Below are 22,999 nucleotides of genomic sequence, written 5' to 3' on the forward strand. Positions count from 1 at the left end.
CGCATAAAACACATACTAGAAGTTATCATATCACAAGCACTACTAGAGAAATCGAAAAAGGCAGTTACAGATATGCCATAGTCTCTCTAGCCTATATAATATACATGTCTGTCTTTCTGTGTATCTGTAATCTTATTACGCTTTTAACCTGCTGAATTTGATGAAAATTTGTATGGAGACACTTCGTGTAGGTACTGGGAGAGAACATAAGATAGTTTTTGTATCGGAAAAATGTACAGTTATTGCGATAAACGAGTTTCAGACTACGAAAATGCGGTCAACATTTGGTATTAATATAATGTTAGTGAATCATAGTATGAATCGTCTGGGGTCAGATAAGTCTGCCTACTCAATAATGGAACTGATATTGACAGGTCAAGGATGTTGTTAATAACTAATTAAATATTATATTAATTTACTTATACTAATGTCAGTAAAGGTACCGTTCTGAACAACGCGGTAAGCGACCGCGACCGACAAAAAATCAAATAAACTTTAAGAACCAGGAAATGTTTCATTTTCTACCAACATTGATTTAAAGACCCATGCTGTCGCTGCTTTGTAGTGGTGTAGAGCAAAATGGAACCAATAGCCTAGTCCAGGGATGACGAACGACAGCACGCGTGCCACCAGTGGCACGTGACATAAAATTTGGAGCACACTACTGGTCACAAAACTAGCATCGAAATTATTTTACCAACAGTGAAGATTATAGATCCACCTTTGCATAGTGTGCACCAAATTAGGCAAATTTTGAAATACGCACCGAATCACCAAAAATATTTAATGGCACTTTTAATGACTTCTTCAGAAAGATTTTTTCAAAAAAAGGGCACGGTGATACGAAAAGGTTCGCCATCCCTGGCCTAGGTCATAGTGACATTTTATTTGAATATTTGTCGGTCACGTCAACGCCATTTGTAGAGTCCTAACTGCAATACGAAATATTACGCGAATCTCGAAAGAAATAGATGACAAGTTCACGTTTACGTTTCTCTTCTCACCATCTTCAAATTCATATTTCATACGAGTCCGCGCACTCTGAGATTCAATCATTACTTAACTTTAATTAAATGAAGATTTTGACGAGCTTTATTTTCGTATCACCTATTCATTAAAGTTACGTCATCGTTAAATGATTCTGAGTGCGGCCGTAAGAGCCTATCATCATGTTGATCAACTAATTAGTGGCGATGACTACATGATCATCTTCATCGACATCATTATCATCACCTCACCTTGTGCAACTCATTGGTCTTCTGCTGCTGTCCTATACCCGACACGGTGGACTGCGAATGAGCTGGCAGCAAGCTAGGCTGGGAACTGATCACACCCAGTGGACTGAACACGAAGGTCTGGTTCTGAGTCGTGGGTATCGTCGGTATAGTCGTATATCCGGGGAACGGACCTGCGTGGAAACATTCAAATTAAAAGACATACAAGATATTCATGTGACAATGTCTGAATAACACCGCCATAGGAAGCTTATGTAATTGAATAAAGATCGAGACAGAAAGGAGATCCGAACCTGACTTTAACTCAGTGAATTCGTATAAAATAATGTGCAACGTACGGCGTACCAAAGTATTGATGTAGGCAGTACCGATTATATATTTCGATACAACACACAGCATTAATATTCCTTTCTCGATTTAATCCGTTTCCTTTTTAAGTACAAAAAGGTGCAAGTGTTGTCTCGAAATGTCAAACCAACGTATACAACGTTTGTTTCACGTATTTATAGCGGATTTACAACATTGTCCTCCAATCCAGTGCTGAATAGGCTAGAAGACTATTTTTTTTTTCTTATTGGTAATTGAAAGACCCTTAAAAAATAGAAACATCGCTGAAAGAATGACTCTGATAGCTTAAAAATTCACTAAGATATTCAAACATCTCATAAAATAGACCTGCCCGAAACGCTCCATACAATGTGCTACGAAAGACTGATGTCACTCTTTCGTAGTTTGTACGCATCGGGAGACAACTTTGTTCGATAGGTATATTGAATAATGCGTTTATGAAAGTGTTTTCATAACAAAAGTTGCTTTTAATTGCATAAGTTATCGATTGGTATACAAATATTAAGAAATTTTATTGAAAAATAAATCGACTTGATTATCTAACTTTGAAGGCGCATAACAAAAAAAAAAAACAAAAATGCTATCGAGCTGTAATTTTGGGAACACTTATTTTTCACCGTGATTTCTTTATTTTATTAACAAAATTCGCTAATCTTTGACCTTGTCATTATCCCTATTGCTACTGGAATATACATTATTCCAGTAGCAATTCAGCACTGGATTCTGCCGACCATGAGCCGTTTCGTATGAAAGGGACTGGATCGAAGAAGAAACGAAGATGCATTAATGTTGCATCAGGTAAAATCTGGGTGCATGTCGTGACTTAGTCCCGAAGTAACTTTATTAGTTAGTTATTACGGTGCCGCCAGTTTGCGTGGAGTTGCACACTGGAGGGTACGCCGCTTACCAATTATCCAATTAGAGTAATAAAAACAGTTGCAAGTCTTAATTCATCAGTTTCACTTTTCTTTTGCGACTCGAAGCGTGTTATTTAGACATTGTGTTGTATAAAAATCATGCAATATTTACAAAATGTCTACGCAAGTCATAAAAATATCAGCCTCATTCACAATATGAATAAACGCAGTAATCTGTCTCAGCCATTCGTTTAGCTTCATTTAGAGAATGTTTTCTGCCAATTCTGGCATTCCGGGCGTTGCTAGCGCAGAGGCATTTGAGTCAAGTCAAACCTTTAAATTTCTTACAGTCGGACGATTATATCAGTTTCGGTGTGTGTTATATAGATTGCGTTGTCAGCCTAAAGATACATTTATGAATAGAAATATCCGACTCGTCAAACTAACGACTAACAACATGACCACACTACGCGTTTGCGCAAAGCTCAATTATGAACGGCACCCATAAATTACTCGATTTTCATTCCCAGCAACTAAAACCGCCAAAGAAACATTGTCGACCAATTCAAACAAAAATTCAAACTATCGTTAACTGCAAAAATATCGTGAAACGGAATCGTGATAAAGCTTAAAGAAAAAGAAGCGCACCGAAATGGTGATTAAAAGCTTGCGATCACTATGGTGACTAAACTTATTCATTATCCAAAAAGCTTTAAACAAAATAGTTTCGAAACGCCAATAAAATTCGTCATACTTTCACAAATTCCCCTACAAATTAAGACACTGACATTCACAATTTAAACCACGAGACTGTTAACAAACATATATTCATGGGAAATATTAAAACCTTGATCCGGAAACGTAGTGAGACCTGTAAAATTTACTGTAAAACTAAATAGTGATGCAGTTCATGATCAAAATAAATTTCAAAACCCAACAACTTGCACTATACAATAAAATCTACAGTTTTAATAAAGCTTATGGTATACATTTTATTTAACGTAAAGATTTAAGTATGAAAGTAAACTAGTGTATCATGATCACATAATTTCATAATGGCTACCTACTACTAGGATGGGGCAAGATGGAAACACTTCAAATTACTCTACAATGTATAAATACAATAAGGTTCTGTATAATAATATGTTTAATTATTATCCTTTAGATATTACAAAATTGTGCAAAATAAATGGTATGTATGTGTAAATGTACAAGCATGGTATGTATGTGTAAATGGACAAGCATTATACAACAGCATATCAATAATTATTATTGTACAGTTTAGCTGGTCATTTATATGATTGGCATTATAATTTTTAAGGCTAAAGCTCGGTGATGTCATTAAGAAGCATTTTATTATGTTTGTGAAGTTGAAAGCGACATAGACTTTTTTTTTCTTAGCTATCAGCTTTTTTCGACACCAAGATCTTTGTTAAGTTTAGTATAAAACTAGGCCATAGTCATAATATTATATTTTTGCTAATAACTTAATACAATAAAACGGATTATCAGTTTTCATTACGTATCTTGTTCAATTAGAATATTCTAACTTTTATAATTTTTATGAGAAAATAATTTTCAAAAATTATTAGTAGAGTAGATCCAGATAGAGTTGTGTCCTAGTTTCCAACTGTTAACTATCTGTGTGTTGTCTAGAATCTAGATGACAGATGGGATGGATGTAGACTCACCAGTTTGCCCCTGAAGCACTTGCTTGCCCTGCGTCAGCATGTGTGGTCCCAGTTGACTTCCTTGGAAGGGCTTGCCAGCCGCTATCACCTAAATATGAAAATATAGTCAGATGGATGAATATAGAGTATGGCGTTAAATTTTCATAACTAAAGTTCGGTTGCTGGATACACAGATAATCGTCTTTTGACCTGGTGCCTTACTCCCGATATCGATTTCGATTTGCAATTTCAACGGTTTTTTGACACTTTAGCTATCTAAAATATGTCTAAAAAATGTCAAAAAACCGTTGAAATCGAAATCGATATCAGTTTCGGGAGTAAGGCCACTGACTTTAAATCAATACGCATAATAAACGTTAACAAAATGTGAATGAGACAAGCTTTTATTAAAGAACTCTATCCAATGATATGTCTAATTGTAAACTAATCCTAGTTATTTCTAAACCTAATTTAACTGCTTAAAGTGTAGTCAGTCGGTACAAGCCATTAAAAACTGTAGTATAACATTACAGTGCATGAAATATGAATTGCAACCTCTAGTGTTCATAGAAATTCAAAGTTGCATCAATAGCTTTACATAACATGTAAGTATGCATTAGATTCTGACACACAAACATCCATTACAATAATGTATTGTAATAGCTCATCTATCGAATTTATCAGGCAGCTGGCTGCACACGTTTTCCGAATTCGATTTCCTAATGCGAATTCGATTTGGAATTCTGTGACTAGCGCACACGTTCGTTTTTAATCACGCGCGAACGCGCCGGCTTGCACTCAAAACGTACGTGCGGAATCCGTCCCGTTTAGAAAAAGAGCGAACGTGTGCGTCAGTTGATGTATTTTCTACATATTGACACCATCCATTCCGATCTCCAAATACGGTAAACGAATTCGGAAATCGAATACGGAAAACGTGTATGCGGCCAGCCTAATACCAATCTTCTCAATAAATGGATCTAAAACTTCTGACGCAGAAGCTAATGTAAATAGGCATTGCTTTTACATAGAGAGTTTTAATGCCCATGTTCCAAGAAGTGAAGTTCAGTTCACAACGAGACGCGACGCGATGATGCTTTAATACGTGGTAAATGGTAATCAATACGATGCATATAAAATAATATGCATGGCTGCGTCGTGCTACGCAACTGCAATTATCATTCAAAGTAAAACAGTTTCTTTAAAGTTCAAGCGTCATCTCGTCGCATCTGAATGGAAACTAAATAGCTTCACAACTGCTTAACACATTTTGATTGCGATAAACAGGGAGTTAAGAAGGCGTCGAGAGAGACACTTGACACTATGGCAAGGATTGCACCTCGCTTGAGGAATTTCGAGTTGATCAATGTTAATAGTGCTAACTTAATGCTGACTGCAGACTGATATGAACTTAATAGTTGACATAAGGGTCACTCACAAACTTTGTAACCGGATTCCTATACAAAATTAATACGTTCCTAGTTCGATTTGGTCGTTTCCTATCAACTAGCAAAAAATAATCTCATCTCTATACTGATTATAAAGTTAGTTTGTTTGCAAATTGCGTCAAAAAGGCTAAGCTATCTGGGTCGATTTTTGTGCAATTTCGCGCGACAACGATGGCGGACATACGATACTTTTTATTTCGGGAAAATCAGCTATTACCGCGGTATACCGGTTTTACGCGGGAGAAGCCACTTCTAGTCTGAAGATAACTCTATGGGTGGCTTTCCGATCCTCGCGGCAAGCGACCGCGACCGACAATAATTCAAATACAAAGTACAATGGCACTTTATGAAATAGCTTACAATATTTTCCCTTTTGCTCTACGCCACTACAAAGCAGCGGCGGCATCGGTCGCTAGACCAATGTCGGTAGAATAAGGTATATTATATTAATGTAATTTTGTATTTAAAGTTAATGTGAATCATAAAATTGTGTCTTGCTAATATATCATAGGTATTTCTGATAACTGCACGGAGAACTATATTAATTATGCTGTGTACACCTGTAATTAACTTTTGTTTTAGAATAAGAAATGATGTAATTTTGTAGCAATAAGTTGTTGGTGTGTCAATTTAAATAAATAAATAAATAAAAATGAAAACTATAGACTAATTCGTAACGTGGCATTTATTATTTGAATATATTTTGTATTGTATATAAGGCCACGTTAAGAATCCTACCTGTATTTGTTGCGAGTTTATGCCCGGATGCAGGGCGATGTTGCCTGGCATTAGCAGCGGGCCCTGAGCGTTGTAGAGCTGCTGGAGGTAAGTGTTGTTCTGTAGCGGCTGCTGGATCACCTGCACTCGACTGTGGCCCCACTCCGCGCTGGATCAAGCGGAAGTTGATGAATGATGAGTAAACGAGCATTAAAATACGCCGAAGTAAACAAAGCACCATGTTCCGATGAAACTCTATGAAAGCAATGCGCCTTTGTTTGATATATTTTATTAACAGCTTTTTTTCAGCGATGGTTCATTTTGCCTAATTCAGTTTGAGCTGGTACAATTACTAATATACGTAGAGTGTATTCAGTAGGGTAGGGTAAGATAGGGACTCGGGTAAGGTTGTATCAATAATACTGTATAGTGTGCTAGTCTGGGTTCAAACTAACGTTGGTTGAAAATTATCATAGTGCTGTCTCCTTCTTCAAATAAGGAAGAGGCATAATATTTTAAAACAGGAGCAATGACCCAAAAAATAAGCCCTAAGACAACAATCCTTTCTTAGAAATGGCAAGAAAATACTAACCTTATTTGCTGGGGGTGCTGTGTGTTTGGGGGTAAGCTCTGTAGCGGCGGCATTGTTGTTTGCTGCTGAATGCTGCCCGTCGCTTGTTGCTGCTGTACCTACAACAAGCCTCTTTTTAACCTGAGATTTCTAAACTTCTATCAAAATAAATAACTCATAACCGTATTGAACATAATTATTGCCATAAACTGTAAAAATTATAACATCAATTTCAACTTAATGACTTAAATATTCAAAGCTGTCGGTTAACCCAAACGCGTAGGAAACCGAACACCCATCGCTTTCATTATGCCATAAATTATAACAACTTATATTTTCATTAACATGCAAATACGCCAGTCCCTTTCGATTAACACGCGTAGGCCGCGAAAAGCCGATAGGTACCACGAATATGCTAATGATATTCATTACTTTAAATTATTGATTCGTAAACATCTCAGTTCGCCGCATACAAAAAGAGAGCGGAAAAAGCTTAGGCCTTAGAGGAAGCGAGTTATATTTATACAGTTTTTTTTTTACAATTAGAGAGAGACGACACGAGCGCCCTTCCTTTTTTACGACGAAAACACAGCTGCCGGCCAGTATTTTACACATCAATGGTGGATATGTAATTGTTATTGGAGTTTTTGTTATGAAAGTTTTTGTGTCGTTTAATGGCGGCTCGCTGTTATATCTTAATAACGAGCCTATCGTGGGGACAATTTTCAAACAAAATACCTGAGTGCAGGTTTCATAAAGTTGTGCAAACAGAATTTGTTACTTGCACGACGAATGGAAATAACTGAATGATAAACGAGACTGTGTTTATTGATACAGGACCGAACTGCATTTCGTCCATGTTGTTGGTAATATCAATTTACAATGGTCTAGCTATGTTTGCCGTATATAGCGGCCATTTTGAATTGGCCCCCACTAAAGGACGTAGAACACCTTAACAATTCAACGCCGAGGCTCGAAATTGAAATATGTACTCTATATTACGAGCGGTAGAGTATAATTTCGTGGAGTTGAGCAAAATGTTAATCGTAAACCGAAAGCCGGAGTATTTGGATGTTTTGTGCCGACCTACCTGGGAACTTTTTGTCCGTCCTAAAGATTGATGGTTTAATAATAATCCAGACTCGTGACTAGTTAGACGTTTTCTGTTTATGTTTTGTTAACACAACAAAATTGGATTTTTTATGTGAGAACTGTAAAAATCGATTAAAAAGCAAACAAAATCGATCGATATCGAACCTCATGTGCGCAAGTTATAATTTTTGTTTCCTCTTTTGATGTAAAGACTGACAAGTTTTGCTATAAATGCACCCAATCTGATTTAAAAGACACGCAAATAGTTCACAGGTTCATGCCTCATGGATGATCATTGATCATAAAGATGTTCGACCCTAAGTACTCTAACAATTTAGTTGATTGTCAAAAATGTAGGCTTAGATGCGTAGACCTACATGAATTCTACGTACCATAAGAAAACCAAAGCCTTCTAGCACTGAAAAATATACCCTACGACATTAAGGGCGGATTCGACCAAACTGGAGTAAAATTTTACTCGAGTATAAGTGTCTCCTAATCTAAGAGTAAGCTGGTTTTGCGTTTTTCCAACTTCTAATCCAAGAATGAGGTAATTACACGGGAGTAAATATTTACACGGGCTATTTTGGTGGAGTAAATATTAAACTGAGAATAGTTGCACAACAGGGTGTCAACTGTCACGGTCGGTGTCATTGTGAACTATAATTTACATTTTATTTCATACTCTTTGAGTAACTTGGTAAAATGCAAACGATAATACCCTAAGGTAAATTAAAGGAGTAAAATTATTCTCATGATAGTTATACTCGTGTAACTTCAAGTTTGGTCGAATCGGGCCTAAAACATAAAATACGTTTTGGTCCACGTATCGGCCACTAACCATTTCTTATGTTTGCCCGTCAATTTTACTGGTAAATTAGCACTTTCCCCCTCTTGTCCTTTCGACGTTAGAGATTGCATTCATTTTGCCGGTCAGTGACAATAACCTTACTGCCGTACTTTTATTGGGCTTTAGTCTAGATTTATATGCTTACGCGCGACCGAGCGGTTTGGCCGCTAGGTACATCACAAGCAATTGTACGTAACGATTTATTCAAACAGCGACGCAATTGCTTGTGATTCCGCTGCGTAGCGGCCGATCGATCTATCGTGCGAATAGATTTGTAACTGTATTGCTGTTTAAGGGTCACAGTACAAATATCAACTCGGAAAGGGATCGGTACCGTATCGCCTCGAGCCGTCCAATGTTGTTTGTATGAAACTCCAACGCACACTAAGCAGAATCGTCACGTAATCGCCTCGCCTCGGAACAGGGGCCGTACCACGAAACCGTTTTGAGACTCAAACAATCGTACGAGAATGCCGCGATCTGCTCTAACAACGTCATTTCACGTTTGTTAGAGAAGGACGCAACATTCTCGTACGATTGTTTGAGTCTGAAAACCGTTTCGTGGTACGGGCCCAGGCTCCGAACCGGGATGCGAAGCGTGGTCATTTGGTCAACTAGCTTACGGCTCGTCGTCCTCGTGCTTACGTCTCTCCGTCCACCTTTGCTTCAAACTGATCTGGGGCCAGCGGTCGGCGAGCCATTAGCGCAGCGTCGCCTAGCCGTAGCCGAGTAGACGTGCAGGAGCTACTGATGCGCTTTGGTTAAGTTGACGCCTGGTTGACGGCGTGGCGAAAGGCGATACGGTGACAATCCCGTTCCGAGTTGATATGTGTGCTGTGAGTTGTAACCGTTGTAACAAAATCACAACTTTTTGCCCTCTAATAAAGGATTTTGACAGGAGTTATCTATTTAACAAAATAACGTTGTCTTATGGCTGGTACACGTATTAAGTTGATAAACTGTACTTAACTAAATTTTAAGTTATTAATTGCATGTAAACTGTAAACACCAAATTTAGTAGCAAGTAGCAAGTTAAAATTTAGTAAGTATTAAACTAGATAATAATTAGAATTTAGTTACTATAGGTCTACCAGAATGTGATGGAAAATTTTGACGGCAGATTTAAAAAAAATATCTTTGATCATTGCATAAATTTTTATATAATTTGCATGTTTCACACACAGAATAAGACGCTAAAAGGAAAAAGGGATCAAAATGTTTTATTCCAATTACCCCGATTTAATTTCTCACTTTTTGCCATCACATTTTGGTAAACCTATACTTATCAACTTAATACGTGTAAACCGGCCATTACGTAGGTAACGTGTCTTTTGTCGTAAGCCAATCAAAATCGCTAGTAAAAAGAAAAACTCCTGTCAAAAACCCCAGAAACTGGGCATAAGCTGTAATTATTTTCTAAAATATCATGCAAGCAGCTGCTTGCTACGCCCTCCTGTCCATGTCATCCAGGTATCATTTTACAAGAATAATCGATGTTCTAATTTTGAATGTCAGCTGTTTAGCGTCCGCTCATTGTCAAATGTTATGAGTCATCCACGGACTACATATCTCAGAATAATATGTTTAGGACTGAGCCAGGCGTCACTTGAAGAAGTAAAACTTAAAGTAGGTACTTGAAGTTGCGGTTAGTTCTATGGTACCCGCTACTCTGCCATAAGCGGGGACTGAGGAGTGGAACACCATGGGGATTAGCGGGTGGACCGTACGCGAGGGGAGTCCCACATACCCCGCCCGATATATATCCCCAATCCGCCGGGGATGCGTAAACAGCGTAAAGCATTTCCCCGTGAAAAAAAAGAAAGGCGTCACTGAAAAAAAGCATCTGCTTGAATCCCACAGTGATTAAATATAACCTGCTAGCTGTTGCCCGCGACTTCGTCCGCGTGGACTTCAGTTTATAGCGCGCGATGTCAACAAAATTGGTGTCAAAAGCTTTTATAAAAAAACCCTGGTACCCCTTAAATCAATACAGCTGTGCAGTGTGCACACAATAAGTATTTAATTTTTTTAAACTTTATATTGTATGCCAAATTTTAAAGCTTATTTAGCCCTCCAATTACACAACTTTACCCATAAACTATTTATCATTGATAGGTTTAAAGTTACGTCACTGCACAGATAAAGTACTGAGTTATTTAATACCGTAAAATAGATATAACAATCGAAAAAAATCGAAACTTAAATGTACGATGATACCACGTCTTATAGAAAGACTTTTGAGCAAGCGTCAGCGCGATGTAGAAGACGCACGGCGTCATATATTATGAATTGTTGGAACTAACTTAATTTGAACAAATTTTCGCATTTTCACCCCTTACAACCCTTTTTTCCCGTAAAAAAGTAGCCTATGTCCTTTCTCAGACTCTAGAATAACTGTGTACAAAATTTCATTGCAATCGGTTCAGTAGTTTTGGCGTGAAAGCGAGACAGACAGACAGACAGAGATACTTTCGCATTTATAATATTACTAGTATGGATCTTTCTAACTAAAAATAAAAAAGTGTCAGCTGTTTTGATTCGCACGTTGTCATCAGACTTCTAGGTTTCTGATTACTGTAGACAGTAGCGGCGTTAGGGGGGCGATGCTGGGCGCCGGATTAAAAGGGGCGCTGAACGCAAACAAATGGGGCGCCGCCTTTTTTTGCACTACCACCACCCTGGGCGCCGAAGACATCTCGGCCAGGGCGGGGGTAGTGCTAAACCGGCTCTGGCTGTAGGGCCAAACTACCTTCACTTACTAAGGCCTTAGCTATAGGTCAATTTATACTAGCGCAGAGTCGAAGCACATCGAAGCGAATTACCAAAACTGAACATAACAAATTCAACCTTAACTCCAAAGCGTTACCGCACACATTACTTCTGAGAATTAAAAAAGACGCGCGCGATCAAATTTGGTAATTCGCTTCGATGCACTTCGACTCTGCGCTAGTATAAATTGACCCTAAGGGACTCACTTGATGCTGCGCCATGCTGCTCGGCATGGAGGTGACGACGGTAACTGTCTGGTGATGCTGCTGCGACGCCTCGTGCTGCGCCATACTCATCTGCTGCTGTACCACTTGCCCTTGACCGTCAACTATCTGTTATGAAAAAATATATAATGTACCATCGAGGAAATTGATTCCTAGGCAGTTGACAGACCAACGTCGTTTGGTCGGATCATGTCAATTCAATGTTATTAATTGTAATCTGTCGGCTGGGTTTGACATAACGCGACCAAACTGCATAAGTCCCCCATGTATAAAAATCGGCCAAGTGCGAGTTGGACTCACGCACGCACGAAGGGTTCCGTACCGCGATAGAGCAAAAATAGGCTGAAAATTGTGTTTTTTGTATGGGAGCCCAATTAATTATTTAATTAATTTAAATTTTATTATCTTATATCTTTAAACGAGCAATACGAGTATATAATTGGAATCTCGGAATCGGCTCCGACGTTTTTCATGAAATTTAGTAAGTATATAGGGAGTTTCAGGGGCGATAAATCGATCTAGCTACGAATCATTTTTAGAAAATGTTATTTTATTCGTGTTTTATCGAATACCGAGCAAAGCTCGGTCAAATAGCTGGTTAATTATTAAAGTACAAATACGATTGAGTATTTCGTGAATATTTCAAGTGCGTATGTGAAAAAGTCGCTGTCGTACGGCCGCACAGCGAACTCAGAGATATTTAATGATAATGTATGGCGCTTAAGTCGAAATCTTCATTTGAATACGGTTAAGTAATAATTATTACTTAATATTCGTCTCCGAGTACGGCAGCCAGTATATAAGCGGACCTGCGCGGTGTGAGTGAGTAGTGACAGAGCTATAATATGGTGTAAAGCATTTTTCAATATACAATGTGTCCCGACACCGGTGTGCGATCCTTTAATGTCATGATCTATAGCATATTTTATCGACAAATTGGCTCTCAATTTTTTTCTCTCTCTCACTCTTGGAAAATGGAAGAAATTTAAGTTTTTCTCGGGCTTTCACACTAATCTGACCAGTACTTTTCATGTAAATATCCTATGAGGATAAAAAAAGGTCTCATTTGATAGCTAAACTTGTGGACTACGCTTACACAGGCAATATGTTATAAATTTCGTGGAATTAAACATAGAAAAACCAAAGTTTAAGAAAAACAATGTGATTTTTTTTATTTAATGGCTTTTTCTGAAAAATCTAGCGCATTAAACTGCTTCTTTTTTATTTTAAAAAGATAGAGGAGGTTTTTATCTTAAATAAATTATTTACTTCAATGCTCTTTGTCAGATAGTTTAGAAGTTACAACGATTTACCTATGTAGTATAGGTCAGATTAGTATGAAGTCAGAGAATTTTTTTTTCAAAAGTTTTAGAAAAAAAAATTTGAACCCATGATTCATGGCATATTTAAGTGACAAATTGGCTTTGAAATATATTTTTTCTCCAACTTTTGAAAAAAAAAAACTCTGGCTTCATACTAATCTGACCTATACTACATAGGAAAATCGTTGTAACTTCTAAACTATCTGACTTTTTATAACATATTGCATGTGTAAGCGTAGTCCACAAGTTTAGCTATCAAATGAGACCTTTCTCATTTCGGTTTCGGTCAGATTAGTGTGAAAGCCCGAGAAAAAATAAAATGGCTGCCATTTTACAACGGTGAGAGATAGAAAAAATTTAAGAGCCAATTTGCCGATCAAATATGCCATAGATTATGACATAGGGATCGGAAAGCGGTGTCGGGACACATTGTATATGTGTCCCGACAACAGGACACATATGCAATGTGTCCTTTGTGTGTTAGCTATGCGTTACGTAATAGCATAAAAACTGTTTTAGAACAAGACAAGCCAAAAAACATGTTTTACTAAAATGTGTTCATAAAAAAGCTTTTGTAGGCTATAGTCATATTAAGATATTGTATTATGACCTTCCACACCTTATTAACACTGGGATATAAGCGCTTTCAAATAGTTTCCCGTTTTTTCCACATTTTCCTCTATTTCTTCGCTCCTATTGGTCTCAGCGTGATAATATATAGCCTATATAGTCTTTTTCGATAACTGGGCTATCTAACATTGAAATAATTTTTCAAATCGGACCAGTATTTCCTGAGATTAGCGCGTTCAAATAAGCCATTTCAAATAATTTCTCCCGTTTTTTCCACACTTTACTCTATTTCTTCGCTCCTATTAGTTTTAGCGTGATAAAATATAGCCTATAGCCTTCCTCGATAAATGGACTATCTAACACTGAAATAATTTTTCAAATCGGACCAGTAGTTACTGAGACTAGCGCGTTCAAACAAACAAACTAACAAACTCTTCCGCTTTATAATATTAGTATAGATAAGCAGGTGCACAAACAACTTTTCAATATTATAATAAATGTTTAAACATGCAAAATCATAGTCTTTACTTCATGAATCTTCACCTGTCCTATACCAATAAACCTAATTACGTAATGTACTATCTGCCTTAGTTTAATATTTTTAAACAGTTATAATAAATAATTACATACTTTCTCCCTATAATATCTTCGTTAATGGGTTTTGATGACAATAATATATTTATGAAATATGCTTAATAGTTTTATTACATATTAAAAAGGTGTGTAAGGTGTATATTTGCGAATGGCATATTTTAAGCGAATTATTATAACAATAATAATAATCTAGGCATGTTGGCTTAATAATATTTTTTCTCCATCAATATTAGACAAGATGATAATATTACATAGTAAGATAATAATGTAACCAATAGTTTTTTAGTTGAAAGTTGAAACAGATGACCAATATTTTTATTTTATAATAATTCGATTTAAATAAGTTAGTAGTAGTGGCTGTGACATACGAACGGACAGACAGACGGGTAAGACGAATCTATAAGGGTAAGGGTTTTTTTGCCATTTGGCTATGGACCCATCAAAATAATTGTACTATCAGAGAAGTTGGAATCAAGCAGATGGAGGACACTTCTTCAACACTTCTTTCTGCCAATGAATTAATTTCTTCAACAGTAGGTAATGGAAACAAAGGTTTGCACTCACTTGCTGCTGTTTGAGGTCTCCACTCATGCCGGGCTTCTGATTCTTGTCAAAAAGAAGGTTCACGTTGTTTTGCGGTGATGCCAGAAAACTTAGATTTATTTCTCCTATTCCGGGTACATTAAATTGTTGTGTGTGCACAGGTTGGTTGTTGCTGACAACCTAAAAGCAATATTTGCTTTTATATTTACAGTATAGGCGTCCGGACTTTCTGCTTATATTGTTAGGCATAACATTTGTTTGGAGACCATCCCTTATTTTCACAGAAAAGAAAAGATTTTGCACTTTAGTTTTATCCCATGAACAATACATAGGTATATACATAAAGGAAAATGTAAAATAATTATTATAATTACCTGTAAAAACTTTTGTTGTTGTAGATCTTGGTGTTGTGGCAACTGCTGTATATCAGACTTTTGCTGCTGAGATTGTTGCTGTTGCTGCTGCTGTTGTTGTTGCTGTTGTTGTTGCTGTTGTTGTTGCTGTTGTTGTTGCTGTTGTTGTTGTTGCTGCTGCTGCTGTTGTTGATGCTGCTGTTGCTGCTGTTGTTGTTGCTGCTGCTGTTGCTGTTGATGCTGTTGTTGCTGTTGCTGCTGGAATTGCTTCTGTAACTGAGGTAGATGAAAAATAATATGAAAATTTGCATCTTATGAGTATAAACTTGCAATTATTTTTAAATTTTATAGTAAATATTTACCAATTCCTGCTGGTCTTGTTGATTCTTTAAATGTTGTTGAATTGCTTGGCGCTGTAAAGCTTGCTGTTGCAGTTGTTGCAATTGCTGCTGTTGCAATTGTTGTAACTGCTGCTGTTGTTGTTGCTGTAATTGCTGTTGTTGTTGTTGTATTATCTGCTGCTGTATCTACATAAATATACAAAAAATTATATTATAACTGATAAAATTCTAACATTTACCATATTGTAAAATATTAACCAATTCTTGCTGGCGTTGTTGAGTCTTTAAATGTTGTCGAATTGCTAATTTGATGATTGATAAATAATGCTATTTCAAATTACAATTTAAGGTAAAATTTTCATCAAATTATGTTTATACATAATTTGATGAAAATCACACAAGGCTAGCATATCAGTAGTTAAATTAAATAAATGCTAGCCTTGCCCAACCATACATAATATATTGATTTTATGGTTTTTGAAAACTGTATCATATGTCTTTGCCAGCATAATATGATTTTAATTAATTCTTTTTATTTTGTAAATTTAAATAAGATCCTACATATGATATATATATATATATATATATATATATATATATATATATATATATATATATATATATATATATATATATATATATATATAAATTTATTTTAATCATAATCACTATTTTGTTGTGTGTAAGATGTCCATAAATACTTCCAGTAATGTGAATAAATCATTATTTTATTATGTATTTATTGGTAACAGTTTACACAATAAAAAATTTACCTGTAATTTGTCATCTTCATCTTTTTGATTTCTGTATCTATACTCTTCACTCTGGGGATGTGTGTCAGGTTCGGCTTTAGGTTGTTTTAGCTCCGGTCTACGGAAAGTTGTGTTTTGTTTGTCTAGTGCCAACAAAGTATTTGCTGCTTCGTACTTGTCTTCAAAGGTTATCCCTGCCTTCTCAGCGAGTGTTTCCAAGTACTGCAATGGCCGCTTTGTAGACTTTGCTGGAGCTTTACTTTTGTCAACAGGGGGGTTTCCCGGCGACTGTTTTGGGACAGTCCGGGTTATTGTGATGCTATTCTTATTACAATCATCCTTTTTCTCATTCTTTGATTCTAGTGTAAAATAATTTTTGGAATAGTTATTGTCCTTATCCTTTTCTCCGTTTTCTATCAAAGTGATTGTAGTTGAGTTGGTAACTTTTAGTGTCTTATCTTTGTTGTCTTCCTTTGACTGCACAGGCGAAGCCAAACCATGTGGTGGAGACAAAAGTTGATTTGAAACATGCTGTGTCACGGATAGACTGGTGTTCTGCACGTCTGAACCATGCAACTGCTTTTCAGTTTGTTTAGCCAAGGGTTGCTGTTGGGGTTGTTGAAATCCAGGACTTTGAGGTTGATCCTTATCTTGTTCCTTGTTTTTCTGTATATTGTCTAATATTTCAGATCTGAAAAGACGTAAACTTGTTTTATTTGCTAAAGTCAAGTAAATAAAGTTTTGTTACCGGAAGGATAGTAAATCGGACAAACTGTAATAGATGTAAGTATTGCACTAATTAATACACGTCGTAAAATAGAACGCCCGGACATTTTTCAGTTCTTTTTATGTATAATAAAACGAGAACTATGTACATAACTACTTATAAATACTAAAACAATAACTTATTTTTGGTCTACCTTGAATAAAAAAAATAATTAAAATCATTGTAAAGCTTACGGGACGGAAAGCATTTTCCTCAATCAATGCAAATAATAAACACCTTCACTAGTTTTGATTTACACAATGAATCAAATTTTCATCAGAAACGAGAATATAACAATAAAAATCTTAATTTTGGTAAATGGTACGATAATTATTTTAAAAAAGTTAAATCCGTACGGCGAGAGTAACAAAAAAGTTATACAAATGATTTCAAATGAATTGTCAAATGTCAATGTCAGTTGTCTCACAAGTCACAAACAAAACAAGTAAACTGTCATTACAAATGTTGCTAGTTTCTAGAATTCTTATCTTAAATTTTTATCGTTTTTCACAATCACATCCTTCTATTTTGGTATATATTATGTAGTCCGTCAAGAAAGTTAAGAAATTAAAAAGTGGCAACATCGTAGTGTCATCCCTTTTTTCTTAGATTGATTTAAAAGTGATGACACTACGATGTTGCCACTTTTTAATTTCTTCACTTTCTTGACCATATTATTTATTAAGTCTATGTTCTTGACAGACTTTATTTTGTCATAAATAGCCAGGAGTTCCCAACCATGTTGCACGCAATATCATGTGCTACTAGAAATAAATCGTTTTGTGGTTAAATCCTAAACTTTCAAATCAATCTAGAAAAAAGAGATGATACTACGAGGTTGTCACTTTTTAATTTCTTCACTTTTTTGACAGACTATACAGTATACAGCGGGGCTAAAATGGTCACATTTAGCAATTTCTCTCAATCAATTCAACAAATGAATTGTCAAAACTGTCAAGCTGACAAATGTCAAATCAGAACAAAAATAAAGAAATGAATTGCAAGCAGAGTTGCATTTTTCGATTTTAGAAAAATGAATCATATTATGATTCATGTCATGATTCTTCAAAGCGACCATTTCTGGTACGAGATAAAACATTTCCACTAATTGACACGTCTTGTGTGTGTTTATTTTGGATGGAAACATAATAATTAAAGGCGACACGATCTTATAATCGTAACTCATAATTCTTAACTTAAGTATCGAAATAACAGATCACCTAATGGTAAGCGAATGCCACCTACCATGGACAGTTGCAACTTGCAGTACCAGAGTACCTAAAGTAATAATTTTATTGTACTGTCATTAGCACTGTGTGTGTGTGCGTGTGTGTGAGGTCTAAGTAAAAAAATATTTAATATAATAATAATAACTCCCACACCGGTTTCGGTAACGGTGGCCGGTTTCATTGAAACCAGGCCTGTTACGCAGGAGTAATTTTATAGTGACCAAGTGTGTGCGTAGTACCTACACATGAGCACTCTCTATTCCTTTTAATTCTCATAACCCAGTGGGAGGGAAGACCGACACGACTGGCGTGAGATCAGGCACACACCGACTTTTTACATGCCCATCGGACGCATGGATCATAGCTTACTTGTCACTTGTCAGACAATCAGGTGATCAGTCTGCATTGTCCCAACCAAACTTGGAAATAATATGTTTCCAACGCGGGAATCGAACCCACAACCTTCGAATCAATATTCAAGTGATTGGTCCAAATTTTGACAGCTAACCAATTACAGAGCCGAACCGCGTCTTAAGACCGGGTCGCAACTTAAGTATTAAAGTACTGACTATTTATACCGGCCTTAACCACTGGACCACGGAGGCGTTTTTTTTTTTGTTTAAAGCTTAGAACAAACCTACGCGTCAGTGACGTAGCGTCAAGTTGCGTCAAGTTGGCAAATGTGTTTTTGTATCATAAAGTTAATATACTTACCTAGCGGAATAGAGCAACAATCTCGAGCTGTCAAATGAAACCGAAATTGGTTTCATCTGTGTGTAAAAATATGTGTACGTATTCACTTACACAAGCATGCTTGAACATGAATTCTATGAGATTAAATACCTAATAAATCATTAATAAATTGTCAACGTGCGCCACGTGTGGCGTGCCGACTGGACGTCAAAAAAAGAGTGCTGCTGTCATATTGTATCACACGTCCAACACACGTCTCTCTTGCTCAGGCCTTTGTTTCTCTATTCCGCTAGGTATATTAACTTTATCTTTATGTTTTTGTATACAAAACACACATTTGACAACTTGACGCAACTTGTCGCTCCGTCACTGACGAGTGACGCGTAGGTTAAACCTCAGCTTTACATATGTATTCTGTGTCCTTAGGTACATTTTTTTGAATTGTAAGTTATCAAGACTTTATTTGTCCAAATAGAGAGTTAATAATTAAAAAAAAAACACATAAATATTATATACGTAGCATCTAACTAAGCATTGCAACTTTTAACAAGATGATAATATCATAATCACTAAACTTTAACTGGTTCTTTATTTAAACTGTTTGTAAGTTGTGACTAGGCTATTGTGTAACTTATTATGTTTAACAACAACAAACAAACTTTTTCTAATTATAATTAAGTATATTTGAACAGGTATCATGGATGTAGGTGCCAAGGCTGCCAAGCTAAAGTGGGATTGGGCGGGTCACGTTGGCCGTATCGTATGCATTCCGACCGCTGGGCAAGGATCTCAATAGAGTGGGCCTGAAGGTACGGACGTTGTCGCCGAGGCCGGTCTAGAAAAAGATAGCGTGATGAGCTGCAGCTGGAGGCATACCAGCCAAGCTGGCCAGCGGTGGCGAAGGAGAGAGAAAGATGGAAGTTTTTGAGGGCGGCCTTAGCCCAGCTGTGGGACAGTTTCTGTCTGTCTGTAATACCTTTTCATGGCCAAACCACTAAACTGATTTTGCTGTAATTTGGTGTAAGTAGGGATACTTTGAGTCCCGGCAAAGGACATACGATATGTTTGTATTGAGTTGTCGGCGTCATCTAGTCTAAGTTTAATAATATAATACTTATATAAGTTTCTTTGTTTGAACGCGCTAATCGGAACTACTGCTCAGATTTGAAAAAAAAAATTATGTGTTAGATAGCATAATTATTATCGAGGAAGGCTTTAGGCAATGGCTATAATATTATATTATCACGGTAAGACTAATAGGAGCCAAGAAACAGAGGAAAATGTGGAAAAAACAGGGAGCATTTTATATCTATTATATCGTGAGATAAGCCCTTTCATATATATATATGTATAATATGTTACGCTCAAAAACCGAAAACGCTCACTGAGCGAAAAAATGGCTCACAACGCGTTGTGGTAATTTTGAAACGGCCACGACGCGTTCTAGTAATCACAGAAATACCACATAGCGAAATTCGTGTCGTGGCTGATGTGCTATTCGACCACAACGCGTTGTGGTAATCGAGAATAGCCATGACGTGTTCTGAGCATTTAAAAAGAGCCACGACGCGAATTCGTGTTGTGGCGTGTGTGTGTTAAAGTACCCTAATACCCAGTGAAATCGATTCAGCGGTTGGGGGTGAAGAAATAACAGATTGAAAGACAGATAGACACATTTTCACATTTTTTATATTACAAGCAGTTGCCGTTGCGTGGACTTCAGTTTATAGTTGTTCCCGTACATCGATAATCGATTGAATAGTTTACGTGCAAATCATACTTTGTGCAACTAAGTATCTCCATACCGAAAACTAGTTTACGCGCAAATCATAAAAGTACGGGATAAAAGTACGGGAACAATAAATGCTCAGAACGCGTCGTGGCCGTTTTCGTTAGGGCCACAGCACGAATTTCGCGTCGTGGCTATTTTTAAATGCTCAGAACGCGTCGTGGCCGTTTTCATTAGGGCCACAACACGAATTCGCCTCGTGGCTGTTTTTAAATGCTCAGAACGCGTCATGGCTTTTCTCGATTACCACAACGCGTTGTGGTCGAATAGCACGACAGCCACGACACGAATTTCGCTATGTGGTATTTCTGTGATTACCAGAACGCGTCGTGGCCGTTTCACAATTACCACAACGCGTTGTGAGCCATTTTTTCGCTCAGTGAGCGTTTTCGGTCTTTGAGCGTAACATATATATACCTATATGAAAGGGCTTATTTCACGAACTACTGGAGCAATTTTTATGTTATTTGGCAGTTGGCACAGATAAAAAGTAGACCACGTGAAGGATCTGATAGCCCATAGGCAATTTTTTGTGGGCTGATTTGTCTGTGAAATTCCTAATTTACGCGGGTGAAGCCGCGCGGAACGCTTTGTACACGCGTTTCTTCAAAAAATATTGTTAGGTTACATACTTATTATTATCTACACAATTAACAAAGGAAATAAAAATGTTTGTGAAATTATGTACTTAATAGTCTGCAGAGTTAGAGCTTGTAGAATCAGTTTGAAATCTGATAAATTCTTGACAGTGCGAGAGCGAGTGTTTTGCGTGTGTTTTTCAATTAAGTACATATTAATTTAGTCAGTGGATATATTAGTTAAAATGCGACTATTCAACTTAATTTCGTACATACACGTAACTATGTATACTGCTTTAAAAAAGTACTCAAAATTACTACTAAGTAGCTGTAGGAGTAGTAATCATTATAAGACGTACGGTCTACGTTACTATGTCCATGATAGGTGACAGTTCATAGTTGCTTTGAGCTTTCCATTAAGCGATCCGTCAGCTCGTTCATAATAGACAATAATTTGGTTGTTTGTACTCTAACATTAGCTCATAATATATATTTCGAAGCCAACTGGTTTAAATAGCCGTTCTATCAAACAGCTAGCCCTTTGACGGAACAACGCCATTCAATCACACGTCTAGCTTTTTAATTTAATATTTAAGTCGCTCAAAACGTTTAACACTACAGCTGATTCAAAAGCCGCCGTTTGATTGAATTAGTTCCGCGCTCACCACCGCGGTGCTAGGTGCGTTTTGTTTACAATATGTCGTCAACCAACTGGTGTTTTGTGGTTGTATGTTAAGATATTTTTCGTAAATATACGTTACAAGTATATTTACGAAATGGGGACACATAGGAATGAGTGAATCAAAATTTAAATTTTAAACTAATATTCGAGGAGAAATTACGGAATTATGAATTATTATGCATCACCAAGGTATTTATTGGCTAAGCGTCGTCTAGTTGTAGTGTTGAACGTTGCAGTCAACAAGTCGGCTAAACGACGTACTTATAGCCGTGTGATTGAATGGCGTTGTTCAAAGGGCTAGCTGTTTGATTGAATGGCTTTTTTAACCATTCGACTGCGACATATAATATAATTGCAGCTTTGTAGGACATTCGGAACTAAAGTTTCGTTGGACAACAGGCAAAGAAAATCGGCCAAGTGCGAGTCGGACTAGCGCACGAAGGGTTCCGTACCGTTATAAAGCAAAAATAGGCCATAAATTGTGTTTTTTAAAATATTCTTATGAATAATTAAAGTACATACTTACTATTATATGGTCGTTGTTAAGCATTAATAGCGTCCTAACCCACAATTTTTTTTGTTGATAAATTTTGAATGCAGTCTTGTTCTAAATCATTTATAGAACATAACTGCATTCTTAACTCAATACGTAATTTTAATGTGGGTTAGTACACAAATGCTTAACAGCGTCCATATTATAGTTTATGAAAGTTTCAACTCCCTACATATTGCCATTCACGTTTGTTGTATGGGAGCCCCCCTTAACTATTGATTTTATTTTTTGTATATTTTGTTGTTGTTGCGGCAACAGAAATACACAATCTGTGAAAATTTCGGAAATCTTGCCTTCCATAATAGCGGTTCTTGAGATACAGCCTGGAGACAGACAGACATACGGACAGACATCGAAGTCTCAGTAATAAGGTTCCGTTTTTACCCTTTGGGTACGGAACCCAAAAAAATAAAGATTCCCAACTTGGCTGATAAACCCTGCTTTATGAAGTGC

The 22,999-nt window shown here is 36.8% G+C and overlaps 1 protein-coding gene across 2 annotated transcripts in view; it reads right to left on the reverse strand.

Moving 5' to 3' along the window:
* Positions 1-22,999, reverse strand: part of LOC121738563 (putative mediator of RNA polymerase II transcription subunit 12) — a 43,324-nt gene that overhangs the window by 19,042 nt on the left and 1,283 nt on the right. For both annotated transcript variants that reach the window (XM_042130718.1, XM_042130717.1), the window contains exons 2-10: positions 16,278-16,947; positions 15,526-15,690; positions 15,185-15,439; positions 14,832-14,990; positions 11,764-11,889; positions 6,868-6,965; positions 6,297-6,444; positions 4,132-4,219; positions 1,239-1,408 (exon numbers count right to left, since the gene is read on the reverse strand). In XM_042130718.1, coding sequence (XP_041986652.1) covers positions 1,239-1,408; positions 4,132-4,219; positions 6,297-6,444; positions 6,868-6,965; positions 11,764-11,889; positions 14,832-14,990; positions 15,185-15,439; positions 15,526-15,690; positions 16,278-16,947 — 1,879 coding nt within the window. The remainder of the gene's footprint in view (positions 1-1,238; positions 1,409-4,131; positions 4,220-6,296; positions 6,445-6,867; positions 6,966-11,763; positions 11,890-14,831; positions 14,991-15,184; positions 15,440-15,525; positions 15,691-16,277; positions 16,948-22,999) is intronic.

The sequence above is a fragment of the Aricia agestis genome, chromosome Z, assembly GCF_905147365.1.
Source record: "Aricia agestis chromosome Z, ilAriAges1.1, whole genome shotgun sequence".
Taxonomy (NCBI): Eukaryota; Metazoa; Arthropoda; class Insecta; order Lepidoptera; family Lycaenidae; genus Aricia; species Aricia agestis.